Raw genomic sequence first — 18,340 nt, forward strand, 5'->3', positions numbered from 1 at the left:
TAGATAAACCTTTGGCCAACCTAACCAGGAAAAAAAGAGTAAAATCTCTAATTTCATCAATCAGAAATGGTAATGATGAAATAACAACAGACCCCTCAGAAATTCAAAAAATCCTTGACGAATACTACAAGAAACTCTACTCTCACAAATATGAAAATCTGAAAGAAATTGACCAATACCTGGAAGCACGCCACCTACCAAGACTTAGCCAGAACGAAGTGGAAATGTTGAACAGGCCTATATCAAGTTCTGAAATAGCATCAACTATACAAAATCTCCCTAAAAAGAAAAGCCCAGGACCAGATGGCTGTATGTCAGAATTCTACCAAACATTTAAAGAAGAACTACTACCTATACTACTAAACCTCTTACAAAATATAGAAAAAGAAGGAATATTACCCAGCACATTCTACAAAGCAAACATCACCTTGATCCCCAAACCAGGGAAAGACCCAACAAGAAAAGAAAATTATAGACCAATATCACTAACGAATATAGATGCTAAAATACTCAATAAGATCCTAACAAACAGGATCCAACAACACATCAAAAAAATTATACACCATGACCAAGTCGGATTTATCCCAGGGTCTCAAGGCTGGTTCAATATACGTAAATCTATAAATGTAATTCAACACATAAACTTAAAAATAAAGACCATATGATTCTTTCAATTGATGCAGAAAAAGCTTTTGATAATATCCAGCATCCCTTCATGATCACAGCACTAATGAAAACTGGTATAGAAGGGACATTTCTTAAACTAATAGAGGCCATCTACAGCAAACCCACAGCCAATATCATATTGAATGGAGTTAAATTGAAATCATTTCCACTTAGATCAGGAACCAGGCAAGGTTGCCCATTGTCTCCATTGCTCTTCAACATTGTAATGGAAGCTTTAGCCATTGCAATCAGGGAAGAAAAGGTGATCAAGAGTATCCACATAGGGTCAGAAGAGATCAAACTTTCACTCTTCGCAGATGATATGATCGTATATCTGGAAAACACTTGGGATTCTACTACAAAACTTTTAGAAGTGATCAAGGAATATAGCAATGTCAGGCTACAAAATCAACACCCATAAATCTGTGGCCTTTATATATACCAACAATAACCAAGCCGAACAAACAGTCAAGGACTCTATTCCCTTCACAGTAGTGCCAAAGAAGATGAAATACTTGGGAGTATACCTAACAAAGGACATGAAAGAGCTCTACAAAGAGAACTATGAAACTCTAAGAAAAGAAATAGCCAAAGATGTTAACAGATGGAAGAACATACCATGCTCATGGCTGGGAAGAATCAACATTGTTAAAATGTCCATACTGCCCAAAGCAATATATAATTTTAATGCAATTCCTATTAAAGCTCCATTGTCATACTTTAAAGATCTTGAAAAAATAATACTTCGTTTTATATGGAATCAGAAAAAACCTCGAATAGCCAAAACATTACTGAGCAATAAAAACAAAGCAGGAGGAATCACGCTACCAGACCTGAGACTGTACTATAAATCCATAGTGATCGAAACAGCATGGTACTGGCACAAAAGCAGAGAAGTAGATGTCTGGAACAGAACAGAGAACCAAGAGATAGATCCAGCTACTTACCGTTATTTGATCTTTGACAAGACAATTCAGTGAGGAAAAGATTCCCGATTTAACAAATGGTGCTGGGTAAACTGGCTGGCAACCTGTAAAAGATTGAAACTGGACCCACACCTTTCACCATTAACTAAGATAGACTCTCACTGGATAAAAGATTTAAACTTAAGACATAAAACTATAAAAAATACTTGAAGAAAGTGCAGGGAAAACTCTTGAAGGAATCAGCCTGGGTGAATATTTTATGAGGACGACTCCCCAGGCAATTGAAGCAGTATCAAAAATACAATACTGGGACCTGATCAAACTCAAAAGCTTCTGCACAGCCAAGAACATAGTGAGTAAAGCAAGCAGAGAGCCCTCAGAATGGGAGAAAATATTTGCAGGTTATACCTCCAGTAAAGGTCTAATAACCAGAATCCACAGAGAATTCAAACGTATTAGCAAGAAAAGAACATGTGACCCCATTTCAGGGTGGGCAAGGGACTTAAAAGAGAAACTTCTCTAAAGAAGACCGACGCAAAATCTACAAACACATGAAAAAAAGCTCATCATCCTTAATCATCAGAGAAATGCAAATCAAAACTACTCTGAGATATCACCTAACCCCAGTAAGAGTAGCCCACATAACAAAATCCCAAAACCAGAAATGTTGGCGTGGATGTGGAGGAAAGGGCACACTTCTACACTGCTGGTGGGAATGCCCACTAATACGTTCCTTCTGGAAGGATATTTGGAGAATACTTAAGAGACCTAAAAATAGACCTGCCATTCGATCCTATAATTCCTTTACTAGGTCTATACCCAGAAGACCAAAAGTCACAATATAACAAAGACATCTGTACCAGAATGTTTATTGCAGCCCAATTCATAATTGCTAAGTCTTGGAAGAAGCCTAAGTGCCCATCGACCCACGAATGGACTAGCAAATTGTGGTACATGTATACCATGGAATACTATGCAGCCTTAAAGGAAGATGGAGACTTTACCTCTTTCATGTTTACATGGATGGAGCTGGAACATCCAATGTACTCAGCCCTACTATGAAGCTAAGTTATAGCTTTCACATGAAGACTATAAACCAAATATAGCACAAGACTATGGAAAGGGCCAAGGAAGAGGAAGGGAGGGGGGAGGTTTTGGTGGAGGGAGGGTAATGGGTGGGGCCACATCTATGGTGCATCTTAGAATGGGATTGCACTTATGTACACAGCTATGATTTAACAACAACAACAAAAAAATAGTCAAGCTGAAAAAATAGTCAAGGACTCTATTCCTTTTACAGTAGTGCCAAAGAAGATGAAATATTTGGGAGTTTACCTAACAAAGGACATTAAAGATCTCTATAAAGAGAACTATGAAACTCTGAGAAAAGAAACAGCTGAGGATGTTAATAAATGGAAAAACATACTGTGCTCGTGGCTGGGATGAATCAACATTGTTAAAATGTCCAAACTACCCAAAGCAATATACAATTTTAACGCAGTCCCTATTAAAACACCACTGCCACTCTGTAAAGAAATCAGAAAAAAATCTCAATTAGCCAAGACATTCTCAGAAATAAAAACAAAGCAGGAGGAATCACGCTATGAGACCTCAGACTATACTACAAATCTATAGTAATCAAAACAGCATGGTACTGGCACAAAAACAGACTTAGATGTATGGAACAGAATAGAGAACCAAGAGATGAACCCAGCTACTTACCATCATTTGTACTTCGATAAGGCAACCAAAAACATTCAGTGGGGAAAAGACTCCCTATTTAACAAATGGTGCTGGGTGAACTGGCTGGCAACCTGTAGAAGACTGAAACTGGACCCACACCTTTCACCTTTAACTAAGACAGACTCTCACTGGATTAAAGATTTAAACTTAAGACATGAAACTATAAAAATACTAGAAGAAAGTGCAGGGAAAACACTTGAATAAATCAGCCTGGGAAAATATTTTATGAGGAGGACCCCCTTGGGCAAATTGAGGCAACACCAAAAATACATTACTGGGATCTGATCAAACTAAAAAGCTTCTGCACAGCCAAAAACACAGTAAGTAAAGCAAACAGACAGCCCTCAGAATGGGAGAAGATATTTTCAGGTTATGTCTCAGACAAAGGTTTAATAACTAGAATCCACAGAGAACGCAAACGTATTAGCAAGAAAAGAACAAGTGATCCTATCTCAGGGTGACAAGGGACTTGAAGAGAAATTTCTTAGAAGAAGACAGGCACACGACCTACAGACATATGAAAAATTGCTCATCATCCTTAATCATCAGAGAAATGCAAATCAAAACTACTTTGAGATATCATCTAACTCCAGTAAGCTTAGCCCACATCACAAAATCCCCAAATCACAGATGTTGGCTTGGATGTGGAAAAAGGGATCACTTCTGCACTGCTGGCAGGAATGCAAACTAATACGTTCCTTTTGGAAAAATGTTTGGAGATCACTTAGGGATCTTAATACAGAACTGCCATTCAATCCTGCAATTCCCCTACTAGGTATATATCCAGAAGACCAAAAATCACACTTTAACAAAGATATTTGCACCAGAATGTTTATTGCAGCCCAATTCATAATTGCTAAGTCATGGAAGAAGCCCAAGTGCCCACCAACCTATGAATGGATTAATAAATTGTAGTATATGTACACCATGGAATATTATGCAGCCTTAAAGAAAGATGGAGACTTTACCTCTTTTAGGTTTACATGGATGGAGCTGGAACATACTCTTCTTAGCAAAGTATCTCAAGAACGGAAGAAAAAGTATCCAATGTACTCAGCCCTACTGTGAAACCAATATATAAGCACTCACAGTTCCATATGAAAGCTATACCCCAGTTGCAGCCCAAGAGGAAGTGGAAAGAGGAAGGGATGGGTGGAGGGAGGGTAATTGGTGGTACCACATATATGGTGCATTTTACAAGCGTACATGTTAAATCTACCAAGTGTAGAATATAAATGTCTTAACACAGTAATAAGATGTGGTGAAGAACCAGTTTGATGAAAGTATTTCAAATTGTATATAAAACCAGCACATTGTACCCCATAATTGCATTAAAGTACACAGCTATGATTTAATAAAAAAAGAAAGAAAAGAATACAGTTGGAGGCATCATATTACCCAACTTCAAATTATACTACAAGGCTATCACCAAAACTTTATGGTACTTGTGTAAAAGTAAACATATAGATCAGTGAAACACACTAGAGAACCCAGAAATAAAACCATATACCTACAACCAACTAATCTTGGACAAAGCAGACAAAAAGCATACATATCTTATTAAATGGTGCATCTTATTAAATAAATGATCCTGGGAAAACTGGATAGTCACATGCAGAAGTATGAAACTGGATCCCAGTCTTTCACAGTATACGAAAATTAACTCAAAATGGACTAAAGACTTAAATGTAAGGCCTGAAACCATAAAAATTCTAGAAATCTTAGGAAAAACTAATCTTGATATTGTTATTTGCCTACACAAATAATTTATAGCTAAGATCCCAAAAGCAAATTCAACAATAACAAATAAATGGGACACAAACTAAAAAGTTTCTGCACAACAAAAGAAATTGAAATCAGAGTAAACAACCTACAGAATAGGAGAAAATATTTGCAAACTACACATCCAAGAAATGACTAATACTCAGAATTAACAAGGCACTCAAACAAATCAATGAGAAAAAAACATTAAAAAGTTTGACATGAATGGTTTTCAAAAGAAGAGACACAAATGGCAAAAAAAAAAAAAAATTTAAATCCTCAACATTACTATCAGTGAAATGCAAATTAACTACAAGATACTACTTTACCACAGTCAGAATGGTCAATGTTAAAAAAGTCAACAAGTGGGTGGCGCCTGTGGCTCAGTGAATAGGGCACTGGCCCCATATACCAAGAGTGGAGGGTTTAAATCCAGCCCCGGCCAAACTGTGGCGGGTGCCTGTCGTCCCAGCTACTCAGGAGGTTGAGGCAAGAGAATCACCTAAGCCCAAGAGCTGGAGGTTGCTGTGAGCTGTGACATCATAGCACTCTACTGAAGGCAACAAAGTGAGACTCTGTCTCAAAAAAAAAAAAAAAAGTCAACAAACAGAAGATGTTGTTACAAATACAGTGAGAAGAGAATACTTATACACTGTTGATGGGAATATGATGTACAATTCATCCATGCAACAAAAAACCACTTGAACTTCCTAAATCTACTGAAATTTAAAAAACAAAAAAAAAGGAACTTTCACCTCCCACCTTCAGGGAGAAGGAGCTGGAGACCAAAGCCAATGCTTTAATAAATCACACAAAACCACACCTTTATAATGAAACCTCAATTTTTAAAACTCAGAATGAGATTGGGGAGAGCTTCTAGGTTGGTGAACATATCTGTGTGTGAGAGGGTGGCACACAGGAGAGGGCATGGAAGTTCTGTACGACCCACCCCCAATGCCTTGCACTATGCATATGTTCCTTTATTTGGCTACCTGAACTATATCCTTTATACTAAAACTGTACGTGTAGTACTTTCTGGAGTTCTGTGATTGGTTCTAGTGAATCATCTAACAAGAGGAAGGGTCATGGGAGCCCCCAAATTTATAATGAGCGAGCAGAAGTGCAAGTAACCTAGTGCAAGTAGATGGTGGTGGAAGTGGGAGTAGTCTTATGGAACTGAGTCCTTAACTTGTAGGGTTTGCACTAATACCAGGTGAGTTAGTGTTAGAACTGAACTGAATTACTGGACATCGTCAATGTCAGAGAATTGGTGTCAGAACAACACATTTGGTGTTGGAAAAAAAATACACATTTCAAAACCATACAGTATTCTTGGGGGAAATAAATTTTGAATGTGAGCAAATCTGGAGACCCAACTACCACAAAAGGAAAACACACATGGAGGTAAAAAAGCCTATTAAGCAATACAATGATACAGATAAAAGCAATTTAAGAGATATAGCAACCAAAACGTAACATATGGGCCTAACCTGGATCCTGATTAGAGGAAACCAACCATGGGAAATTGGAACACTGAATGGATATTAAATATTAAGAAACTATTGTTTGTTTTTAAGTGTAAATAATATTATGACTATGGGTTTTTTTCCTTCTCTATTAGTAGTACACATGGAATTTGTTTTAAAATTTTGAAATAAGTACAACTTTAAAGACTGACCATGTGTTTGATAATTGTTAAAAACTGGGTGATGGATACATGAGGATTAATTATTCCAGTGTCTCATTTTGGAATGTTTGAAAATTTCCAGTCAAAATTTTTTTTGAAGAACACAAAGGGAAATGTAAATGAGAAATTATTAAACTTTCTAACATCCAGTGAAATTCAAAGATGACTGGTTCAGTGCATAAGAAAAAAATTTCATCTACAAACAAACAGAGGTATACACAAAGGAGAAAATTGGGGGGGGGGGGGTGACAGAAAATTAAATAAGTAAGAGCATCTGAGTACATGGATTTCCCAGCTGGACACTCTACCTTCATAAGACACTGAACATACCTGCAGCTCCTGAGCAGTCTGTTCTACTTTCAATTCCAATGCCTTATAACTTTCAAAAAGAGCCTCCTTCTCTGTTTTAAGCTTTTCATTTTCTTCAATCAGTTTCTGGTCCTGCTTAATTTTTGCCAGGCTGACATTAGACCCTAAATTGAAATCGCCAACAGCCAAACTTTCCCTATTAAAAGAAAAAAATCACTTATTTTAAAAAACAAACTCTGTAAAGCTGACAGAGATCACAGATCAAAACTAAATTATCTTGGCTTTCTATACCTTATCTTAATTTTGGAAATTATAGATTTTGCTTAGTTCAACATTTAAAAACAATTTAATGCAAATGAAACTTTATAATTAAAGTAATACTTCAAAAACAATGCCCCCAACTCTCAAAGAAAAAATATTCCAACTTCTCCACAGCACTATCAACTCTAGAAAACAAAGTAAAAGCATTTCTGTATCAGTTTCTTTCAATTCTTCCTCCCCATTTCCCCTACCTCATTTGACAGTTCAGGTCCTAAACCACTGATGAGATCCCACCAAACACCTATATCATCCAAGACACAGCATTAAGGCTTGGATCATAATACAGAATAATGTTTTAGCATATATAAATAAATATCAAATCTGGCTTTCTGCTTTAAGTTGATAAATTAAAATGATCTAAAAATTTAACTTCTTTTGGAAAAATCAAATTTCATCACAAGTTTTCACAGGAAGAAGAAAGGGGCTCTCTTTTGTTAAAAAAGAAATGGCTATTCCCTGAAACTTATTAAAGTATTCTTAAAACCAGAGGAAAATCTTCAAATCTTATTTGAAATTCTGGCTTTGCCTAAATAATTCAAATTTAGGGGCAGATTTTCATTTTTGACAAATGTATTCAAAAGAGCTAGCATGAAAGTTGGTATATAAACTAAACAATTCAGGAATTATTTTTCTTTCAAAATGGCTTTTAATGAAAATATTCTCCTCAAGCAGAGAGGAATACGTGTTTGAGAAAAACAGAAACAATCAGTATCATCCTCAATATCACTAAGCCTTAACTTCTATTCCGCTATGACAAGGGACTCCACCATGATCAGAAATTAATTAAAACTAAAAACCCCACCACATTCTTACTTTGGAAATGTCACATGATTTCCTGAATCATTTTCATTCTTGAAGTCAACAGCCAGCTTCCCACTGAAGCGCCCCTTTGGTCTGCTAAAGGTTGACTGATTTGACCTATGTCCCCACAGGGGAATGGGGCTTTTGAGATTCCTGAGAGAAAACTGACCAGGATCCGATTTTTTTTCCTCACAGACATTAGTGCTGGAAGTGAGTTTGCATTTTTCTGCAAATCCTTTCTTAGCCACCTCTTCCCCTATGTCCACACTGCCATACTCAGCCTGAGCAATAACTGTTCCATCTTGGTAGGTTGCTTTAATTCTCATTTTTATTTCCTTTTCAAAAATCAAGCTCCCCAAAAAGGTTCTGCCCTAAGAAAGAAAGAAAAGTAGACATAAACCAGCTGTATAAACATGTTCCTCCCCACTTACTTTGTTTCTACCCATTCTTTTCCAAGTATAGTATTTCTTCATTATACATATGGTCTTACCTTGTTGGTATAGGCAAATATACTTCTGCATGTATATAACTATACACTTCTGATTACGCACTTGTTAAAATCTTCCTTTTCATAGTACAGCTAATATTTGTATAGTCATATTTATAGATTTTTTAATATATAATAATTAAATATCTTAGAATAATTTTTTTTAACCCAGCAGATTGTGTTGACTATTTTGGCTCCAATTAAACGTAATAGTGTCCTAAGGAACAATAGCCCATAAAAATGAACTTCTGATAGTTATAAAAGTTACTCAATTTCAAGAAACTTAAAAATAGTTTTAAGGCAAAGATTACTTTGGTTTTAAAGGCCAACATTCAAAGCACAAAATATCAGCAAATTTTTTAAAAATCAACAAATTGAAATTATGAAATCTGAAGTATCAGAAAATTCCTATGTTCAAAACTCTCTTAAATAAACTTTTAAGGGGGACACACGTGTGTAACTGGTATATGAGAAGCCATATAAGAAATCTGGTGCTTGCTAACTTTCAACTGTTGATTACCCATTCATAAAACTGAGCACAGATACACCTAAAATACATTTGGGATTGGATGATATCTGAGAATTAATTTTAATAAAAACTTGTCTACTCCTCCGGAAAGCTATAATTCCTAAAATTACTTTGATATGATGTAATATTACTCTTCTCAAATTTCTCTAGGTTCTTTTCCTGATTTTTAGCCTATGCATGCTCTGAATGAAATTACTCATTCTTCAGAATATATAATGCATAAACTTAAAATATAAAACAGGTGAGTACTGCTCAAATTTACTGAGCAGTAAATTTGAAATAAGACACAATCTGATAAATCATATCTTTTAAAGGAAGGAGCTTTATTCTTAGCTATGTTCCTACTAGATAACTATTTCACACAAATAAAGCAAACAAAAAATAGAAAAACATACCAATAATAATTAGAGAAACAAGTACATAAATACTAAAACTAAAACCCAAAAAATACGAGGTTACCACATTTTTAAAAAAGAAAAAGGAAAGGCCAGACACAGTGGTTCATGTTTGTAATCCTAGAACTTTAGAAGGCCAAGGCATGTGGACTGCTTGAGCTCAGTAGTTCAATACCAGCCTAAGCAAGAGCAAGACCCCCCATCTGTACTAAAAATAGAAAAACTATCTGGGCATCATGGCAGGTGCTTGTAGTCCCAGCTACTCAAGAGGCAGAGGCAGGAAGATCTTTTGAGCCCAAGAGTTTGAGACTGCTGTGAGCTACGATGATGCCACAGCTCTCTATCCAAGGTGACAGAGTGAGACTCTGTCTCAAAAAAAGAAAAAAAGAAAGTCAAAGTTCAAGAAACTAAATAATATTGGTACAGGCTATTTTCTATCTCTTTTTTAACTTACACAGCAATAGAGAGTAGATGTAAAACCTATTTAAGAGTTCATAACCTTTTTTTTGCCATGGGCTCCTTTATCAACCTAGTGGGGAAAAAAAAAAAAAGAGAGAAGAGAAAGCGAAAGAGAAAGAGAAATCTATGGACTCCTCAGAATATTTTAAAATAAATAACATGGGAGGCACCCATAGCTCAGTGGGTAGGGCACCCGCCACATACACCCAGACTGGCAGGTTCGAACCCAGCCCGGACCTGCTAAAACAACGACAACTGCAACAACAACAACCAAAAAAAAAATAGTCGGGCATTGTGGCAGGCGCCTGTTGTCCCAGCTACTTGGGAGGCTGAGGCAAGAGAATTACTTGAGCCCAAGAGTTTGATGTTGCTGTGAGCTGTGATGCCACAGCACTCTACCCAGGGGGACAGCTTGAGAATCTGTCTCAAAAAATAAAAAAAATGGCGGCGCCTGTGGCTCTGTAGGTAGGGCACTGGCCCCACATACCAAGGGTGGCATGTTCAAACCCGGCCACGGCCAAACTGCAACAAAAAAGTAGCCAGGAATTCTGGCCAACGCCTGTGGTCCCAGCTACTTGGGAGGCTGAGGCAAGAGAATTGCCTGAGCCCAGGAGTTGGAGGTTGCTGTGAGCTATTACACCACAGCATTCGATCAAGAGTGATAGAGTGAGACTCTGTCTCTAAAAAAAAAAAAAAAAAAATTTTAAATAAATAAAAATAAATAACATAAGATTACAAAGAAAGCTACTTCATTGTGATACAATTTAATACCAACTTAAGAACACCTGGACCTATAAGAATTTCCTTCTTGATGGGCAGAAAAAGAAATTCAAACTATGTATGTTCAAGAATCACCAACTATCACTAGCCAAAAAAAATGTTTTTTAATCCACAAGGCAAAATAACAAAACAAAACATACTTTGTTTTGTTTTGTTTTTTGAGACAGTCTCACTTTTTTGCACCCAGTAAAGTGCTGTAGTGTCACAGCTCACAGCAACCTCAAACTCTTAGGGCTCAAGCAATTCTCTTGCCTCAGCCTCTCCAGTAGCTGGGACTACAGGCCCTCGCCACAAGGCCCGGCTATTTCTTTAGAGACAGGGTCTCACTCTTGCTCAGGCTGGTCTAGAACTTATGAGCTCAAGCAATCCACCTGCCTGGGCCTCAGAGTACTGGGATTACAGGCATGAGCCACCCACACCCAACCTAAAAACACATGTTTTATAAATTTATAAAGCATAATATAGTAGCGCCTCCACAGATGACCACCTCTCTACAATGACCACCTCCTTAAGCTGATCTAATTTTCATAGACTGGGCATAAACCACATGTATGTATCAGTACAGAAGGCCTACTTCCTTATGTTGACCACTTCCATATGTTGACCAGTTTGTTACAGTCCCTTGGGTGGTCAACTTATAGAGGATCTACTGCATTTAGAAATACACACATTGCATCAAGAGTCTTAAACCAAGAATGCCAATATAAAGAGCAAATTTGGTCCAGAAGTCATCACCGATCAAATGGGATCAAATAGGCAAGCCAACAAATTCAAAATGTAATTCACTAAAATATATCACATTAAGATTTTTTTTGAATTTTGCTTTCAATCGTCTTAGTTTGAAGTTTTTTTTCTTTTTTTCTTTTCTTCCTTTAGCAACTTTTTTTTTCATTAAGTCAAATACACATAGATCATGAATACATTTATGCATATGTGGGGTATAATGTGATTTTTTTTATACAATCCGATGTGCTTACATCAAACCAAGCAACATAGCTTTCACCTCATTTACTTGATTATTGTGTTAAGACATTTACATTCTACACTTGACAGATTTGACTTGTACCCCTGCAATATACTCCATAGGTGTGGTCCCGCCTTTTACTCTTCCTCTATCAAACCTCCCCCTCCCTCCCTTCCCATTCCATTCCTCTCCTTCATCCTGGGCTGTAGTTGTGTTCTATCTTTCATAACAAAGTGTGAGTAAATATAAGTAGGTTTCATAGAAGTACTAAGTACACTAGATACTTTTTCCTCCATTCTTGAGATACTTTACTCAGGAGAATATGTTCCAGGTCCCTCCATGTAATAAATTGTGGTGTATGTATACCATGGAATACTACACAGCCTTAAAAAAAGATGGAGCTTTACCTTTAGTGATTTTCCTGCCTTTAGCCTCCCAAGTGGCTGGGACTACAGGCACCTGCCACAATGCCCAGCTTTTTTTGGTAGACATGGGGTCTCACTCTGGCTCACTCTGGCTCAGGATGGTCTGCAACCTCTGAGCTCAAGCAATGCACCCAACTCTGCCTCCCAGAGCACTTGGATTATAGGCATGAGCTACCACGCCAAGTCAAAGTTAAGATTTTAATCAATTAAGATTTTAATCAATCAGATATAGTATTCTGGTTAACTTCTTTCATACAAAAATTCTTGGCTTCAACCCCTATTGTTTTTTTTTTTTTTTGTAGAGACAGTCTCACTTTATGGCCCTCGGTAGAGTGCCGTGGCCTCACACAGCTCACAGCAACCTCCAACTCCTGGGCTTAAGCAATTCTCTTGCCTCAGCCTCCCAAGTAGCTGGGACTACAGGCGCCCGCCACAACGCCCAGCTATTAACCCCTATTGTTAAAGTTGTTCAAGAACAACTTCCAATCTTAGGTAAGTTTGAAAACTGCTGCTTGAATATAAAAAAATTATAATATTTGAAGAAACTGGCTTTAGGCAACGTATGAATTCAAATGTTCATAATCTACTTTTTATAATATAGAAGTTCTAATTACATAGAGCTGAATGATCTAAAAGTCCTTCACTCCTTGTTTAGAATGCTTTATGCAGAAATATGATTTTTAAGACTTCTCCCTAAAGTCAAATTCATTTTAGTTATGGTCACCAATCACCATCAGTATAAAGTTATTCCATTAGGTTCTCCATGAATCATATCATCACAAAGATAGAACCCTAAACTTAAAATCTGTGTTCTCCTCAAATGTAACTAACAAGAAGAATGACAGGATAGAGGTTGTTATAATACTATTTTATATCATAAGCATATATATGCTATATGTTCTTTTGTAAATGTCAAACATTTAATTTTTATTATGAGAAATACATTTTATTTTCTGCTACATCTTGTGAACTGACGATAGATATACACAGGTACTTCTGAAAAATATTTAGGTATTTAAGAGGTATAAAATCTGGTCATATAGAACACAGAGCTAAAAAAAAGACTGAGGTCCAAAAAAAAAAAAGATGTCATTTTCCTTAGGTATATTCCATTCTGTTTCCCAAACTGATACCCTTTATTCAGAAACGAGAAAGTATCACTTGCTTTTTCTACTTTATTCTACTTTATCTTGTCTGTATATATTAGAAAATAAGCAAAACACCTTTAATTTGTTAAATTCCAATTCCAATCTCTAGTCTTCATTTCCCTATGCTATGTATAATTTTTACAGAAAGGCATGTAAGAATAATAATTTAATCCTAACCTTCAACAGTTTGTAACCAGCATTCTGAGTATCAATTTCAACTGTGCTGTATGTAGTATGGGTGTGTAACTACTGGTTTAAAAAGGTGCTAAAGAAATTTCAGGGCCCAGAACATCTTCTGGAAGTACAGGGGACTGTTTATTTTTCTTTTTACCGAATCCCTACTATTCATCCATTTATTCAATGTTAAATAAAAGTGGATACTTATCTAACATCTAACAGGCAGGAAGATTAGGCACAGAAAATAATTATTTGTTTCTACCAAGACAGTCTTGTCCCTACTGAACTCACTAGCCTGTCAGGGGAGAAAAAATTATAATTCTACATGTTTTATATACTGAGTGACTAAAATAGCTGCAGGGGGGTGCGTGATGGATATTAGGCCAAGACTTCATATAGAAGATTACATTTGAACCTTAAGAATGAACAATATTCAAGTATTACTATTTTTCCCAGAAAACATTCAACTTGCCAATTACCTCAACTCTAAGCAATGATCTTTTTAATGATCATTTCATTAGAATTAAGCACCCTAATACAAATGTTCGTATGCATTACACCTACAAAGAATTTATGAAGCATACTAACATATTCTCAACTGACATTTATCCTTTAGTTCCAAAAACTTTTCCCCTTGATTCTTGCTTGTTTCTATCAAAATAAATCTATGTATCATCTTACTATGAAAATAGTGATGGACTTGAACTCTAGCCCTAATTCTTCCCTAATTAGCTTTGTGGCTCTAAATAAGTCATTTAATTATCGTAAACCACCGTATTTCCTCACATGTAAAATAAGTTGAGAGCAGAAAAGAATTTTTTTACAATACTGTAAAGATTCTAGAGTTCTATGCATGCAGAAAATTAAAAATAAGCCTCTATCTCAGTCAAGCATTTAGGTTAAAGAAGAAACTTTAGATATTCAACCAAAAACTTAGGGTAGAATTTCACAGTAATTTCTACATTTTATGTTTATAAAAGTCTGAGTTTTATTTACAGTAATCCTTCTTGTAAGTAATGCAAATAAAACTGCACCCAACACATCTACAAGATTCTCAAAACAGTTGATACAAGAAGCAAATACAATGTTTAAGAATCCCTACTGTTCTTGAGTTTGCTCAAATGCCACATAACCTGGATACTCATCTTAACCCTTACCTTGTAATTTAGGTTTTATTAAATTGCCCTAGATTTTCATTACTATTTCTTATAATACTGATTAAATGGTTTTTCACATAAGCCACCTGAAATGCTAAAATAAAACAATTACAAACCTGATTAATTTGCAATGTAATATCCTTCACCAGCAGCACTACCACTCACTAAAAGAACCATCATTATTGCACAGGTTTTAAAGAGGTACGTCTGTAATACTACCCTTGAAATTATCAGATGTCTTCCATAATTAAAATATTGATCCTAAAATTCAATAGAAGTGAATATAAACTAGAATCCAGATTAGCAGAACATCACTGCCAATTACTACATCAAACAGAATAAGCCTCTATTGAAATAATAAAAATCTACTTAATTATCAATACCAAACAATAACAGAATAACAGTATTCATTATTCTCTCCAACATATGATACTACCCTTTTCAACTTTTACATCAGAAAAAACGATTTACATTTATTATATATATCACTCTTAAATGTTCCTCAAGAATGTTTATCTAGCAAAGATGAGAATCAATATATTACTTAATTGCTTTCAAATTATTCTATAATTCATATTTTAATGAATTTGTCAACATGTAGCTACACTCAAATTTTGTTTCAAGCATATAGTTATACTTTTATTAACAAAAACACTTAAAATATAACTTGCCTGATCAAACTGGGTAACTTCTTGACCAGAAGGAATCTGTAATCCCCAGAGTCTATACTTCTTGGCAACACTAGAAAATTGCAACTCCAAAGGAATTTCAACTATATCAGACCGACTTAGAATCTCAGTATTTCCATAGTCAATGTACCTCACCAGACACTGTAAAAAATAAGAGATAAATACCAATACCAAAGCTAGATTAAATATCTCCAAAGAAATCATCAATTTGATGCTTTCTGTTAATTATCTGTATATCAAGATAGTATTTTATCTCAAATTGACAAAATGTATTCAGAGTCCATAGTACCTGAAATTATAGTGATGTACTTGGTACTAGTGAAATTCCAACAGCTCCTTTTCTCATTTTGGTTTTTTAAACAATTGTATTTTCTTTTTTATAAAACAGAGTCTCACTCTGTCACCCTACATAAAGTGCCATGGCGTCAGCCTCACGCACAGCAATCTCAAACACTTGGGCTCTAGGGGCTCTAGTGATCCTCCTGCCTCAGCTTCCCAAAGAGCTGAGACTATAGGCACCCGCCACAAAACCCAGCTAGTTTTTTTTATTTTTAGTAGAGATGGGATCTCACTCTTGCTCAAGCTGGTCTTGAACTCCTGATCCCAAGAAATCCTCTTGCCTCAGCCTCCCAGAGTTCTGAGATTATAGGCATGAGCCACTGCACCTGACCAATAATTGGTATTTTTAATTAACATAAATCTATGAAGCCTCTCTTTTCTCTCTCCTAATGCTGAAATCAATCAACATTATTAAGTTCAAGTTGTAACAATAAAATCTGAAAAGAAAGGAAAAATTATCAAACTAGCTTAGATAAAATTAAATCCACTGTAGCTAGACCTTGGAAAGTTGTCCAATTCACCCTTATCTCCACTCCATATCTGTTTAAAAGATTAAAAAGGAAAATCAGTTTATTACATGTCATTTTGTCCTTTAATTTAGGAAGTTAAAGCCAACCCAAAAGCAAATGCAAAATATTATTTCCAGTTGTCAAATTATGGGGATAAGGTGTAAGGTCTATTCCACTAAGATAAAACCGTGGCCTATCATAGGAATAAACAATGAGCTTTTTATAAAAACCAAGCTATTCAGAGCATTAATCAATTTTTTCACCCTATCACCTCATTACACAAAAAATTTTTACAAAACCCAAGTAATACATTTTAAAGCCAGAAAACAGATGTAGAAAAAAACACTAAAGGAAACTCTGTGGGTCTAGCGATGTTTCCACACAGCCAACAATGAGCAATTTCCATCAAAGAGCTATCCAGAATCTCATCTCCCCAAATGCTCTTAAAAAAATCTTCCTATATAGGCTCAGCACTCGTAGCACAGTGGTTACAGCGCCAGCCAAGGCTAGCAGGTTCAACCCTGGCCTGGGTCAGCTAAACAACGATGACAACTGCAACAAGAAAATAGCTGGGCGTTGTGGCGGGTGTCTGTAGTCCCAGCTACTTGGAAGACTGAGACAAGAGAAATCACTTAAGCCCAAGAGTTTGAGGTTGCTATGAGCTGTGACACCACAGCACTCTACTGAGGGCGACATAGTGAGACTCTGTCTCAAAAAAAAAAAAAAATCTTCCTGTGTAAAAAAATAAAATAGCTTAGCACAAAGAAAATCCATCACTTCTAACCCAGATGTGACAAAAAGGCAAGCCAATCCTTAATATTAACAATAAATCAGCTAAGTAAAAGATACACCTAACTTTAGGATCAATCAAATGAGTTTTCCTGCTCATCAATCATACTACGAAGAATGAACTTGTAAAAGTTACTCATTAGCAAGAACCAAACATAATTATTAAGAACTAAGGTACAAGCTGTAAGCAGTGGTTCATGGGCTCACGCCTATAATCCTAGCACTCCAGGAGGCCAACATGGGAGGATCCTTTGAGCTCAGGAGTTCAAGATCAACCTAAACAAGAACAAGACGCTGTCTCTACTAAATACAGAAAAACTAGCCAGGTGTGGAGGCACACACCTGTAGTCCCAGCTAATCAGGAAGCTGAGGCAAAAGAATTACTTGAGTCTAGGAGTTTGAGTCGCTGTGAGCTATGACATCAAGACATTCTAAGCCTGGGGCAACAGAGTAAGATTTTGTCTCAGGAAAAAAAAAAGAAAAACTTAAATTCAGCAGAGTATTCCTGAATCTTGTCTGTTTTTAACAATTTATCTCTTTTGTGTTCATTAGGGGGAAAACACGTTTAACCAATTTAAAAGTTCATTTGTTGAACCACATCTTATTACAACTATGAGTAAGCAATAAAGAGCTAATTAAGCATCAAATTTTGTAACCAAAATAAATATTCCTTAAAGCAAAAAAAAAAAACTGAACACTTATTTCCTGCCTTTTCATCACTGATGATTTTCAGTACTTTGCATCTGTACCAACATTTATCTTCAGAAAATAATCCACCATAAATCTACAAAGAGAAAAAGCAAAATTATTTGACATTTAATGAAGTAATTAAGCATGCAAAGTAGATCAGAATAAAGGTTAGCATTTATTAAGCACTTACTATGTGTCCATAAGCACTTTATTCATAACTTACTTACTTCTCACAACAACCCTATGAGGTGAGTACTTTGCTTATGCCACTATGCACCCAAAGTCATAAACTAATAAGCAGAAGAACCAAGATTCAAACATCTGACTTAAAGCACATTATGCTATGTCACCTCTCCAACAAAAAGGAGGAGGTATAAAAAACAATAAACTAGGCTCTGCGCCTATGGCTCAAGCAGCTAAGGCGCTAGCCACATACACCTGAGCTGGCAGGTTTGAATCCAGCCCGGGCCTACCAAACAATGACGGCTGCAACCAAAAACTAGCCAGGCGTTGTGGCGGGTGTGTCCCAGCTACTTGGGATGCCATGGCACTCTATCCAGGGCTACAGCTTGAGGCTCTGTCTCAAAAA

At 36.2% G+C, this 18,340-nt stretch overlaps 1 protein-coding gene across 2 annotated transcripts in view; it reads right to left on the reverse strand.

The window, feature by feature from the left end:
• The window catches only part of STK31 (serine/threonine kinase 31), a 178,516-nt gene that overhangs the window by 147,559 nt on the left and 12,617 nt on the right, over positions 1–18,340 (reverse strand). The window contains exons 4-7 of one of the 2 annotated variants that reach the window (XM_053609069.1): positions 17,771–17,845; positions 15,407–15,565; positions 8,227–8,585; positions 7,114–7,288 (exon numbers count right to left, since the gene is read on the reverse strand). In XM_053609069.1, the coding sequence (XP_053465044.1) occupies positions 7,114–7,288; positions 8,227–8,585; positions 15,407–15,565; positions 17,771–17,845 (768 nt within the window). Of the gene's footprint in view, positions 1–7,113; positions 7,289–8,226; positions 8,586–15,406; positions 15,566–17,770; positions 17,846–18,340 lie in introns of those variants that run through there. The other variant, XM_053609068.1, reaches the window with a different exon arrangement.

This window comes from Nycticebus coucang, chromosome 11 (genome assembly GCF_027406575.1).
Source record: "Nycticebus coucang isolate mNycCou1 chromosome 11, mNycCou1.pri, whole genome shotgun sequence".
Classification (NCBI taxonomy): Eukaryota; Metazoa; Chordata; class Mammalia; order Primates; family Lorisidae; genus Nycticebus; species Nycticebus coucang.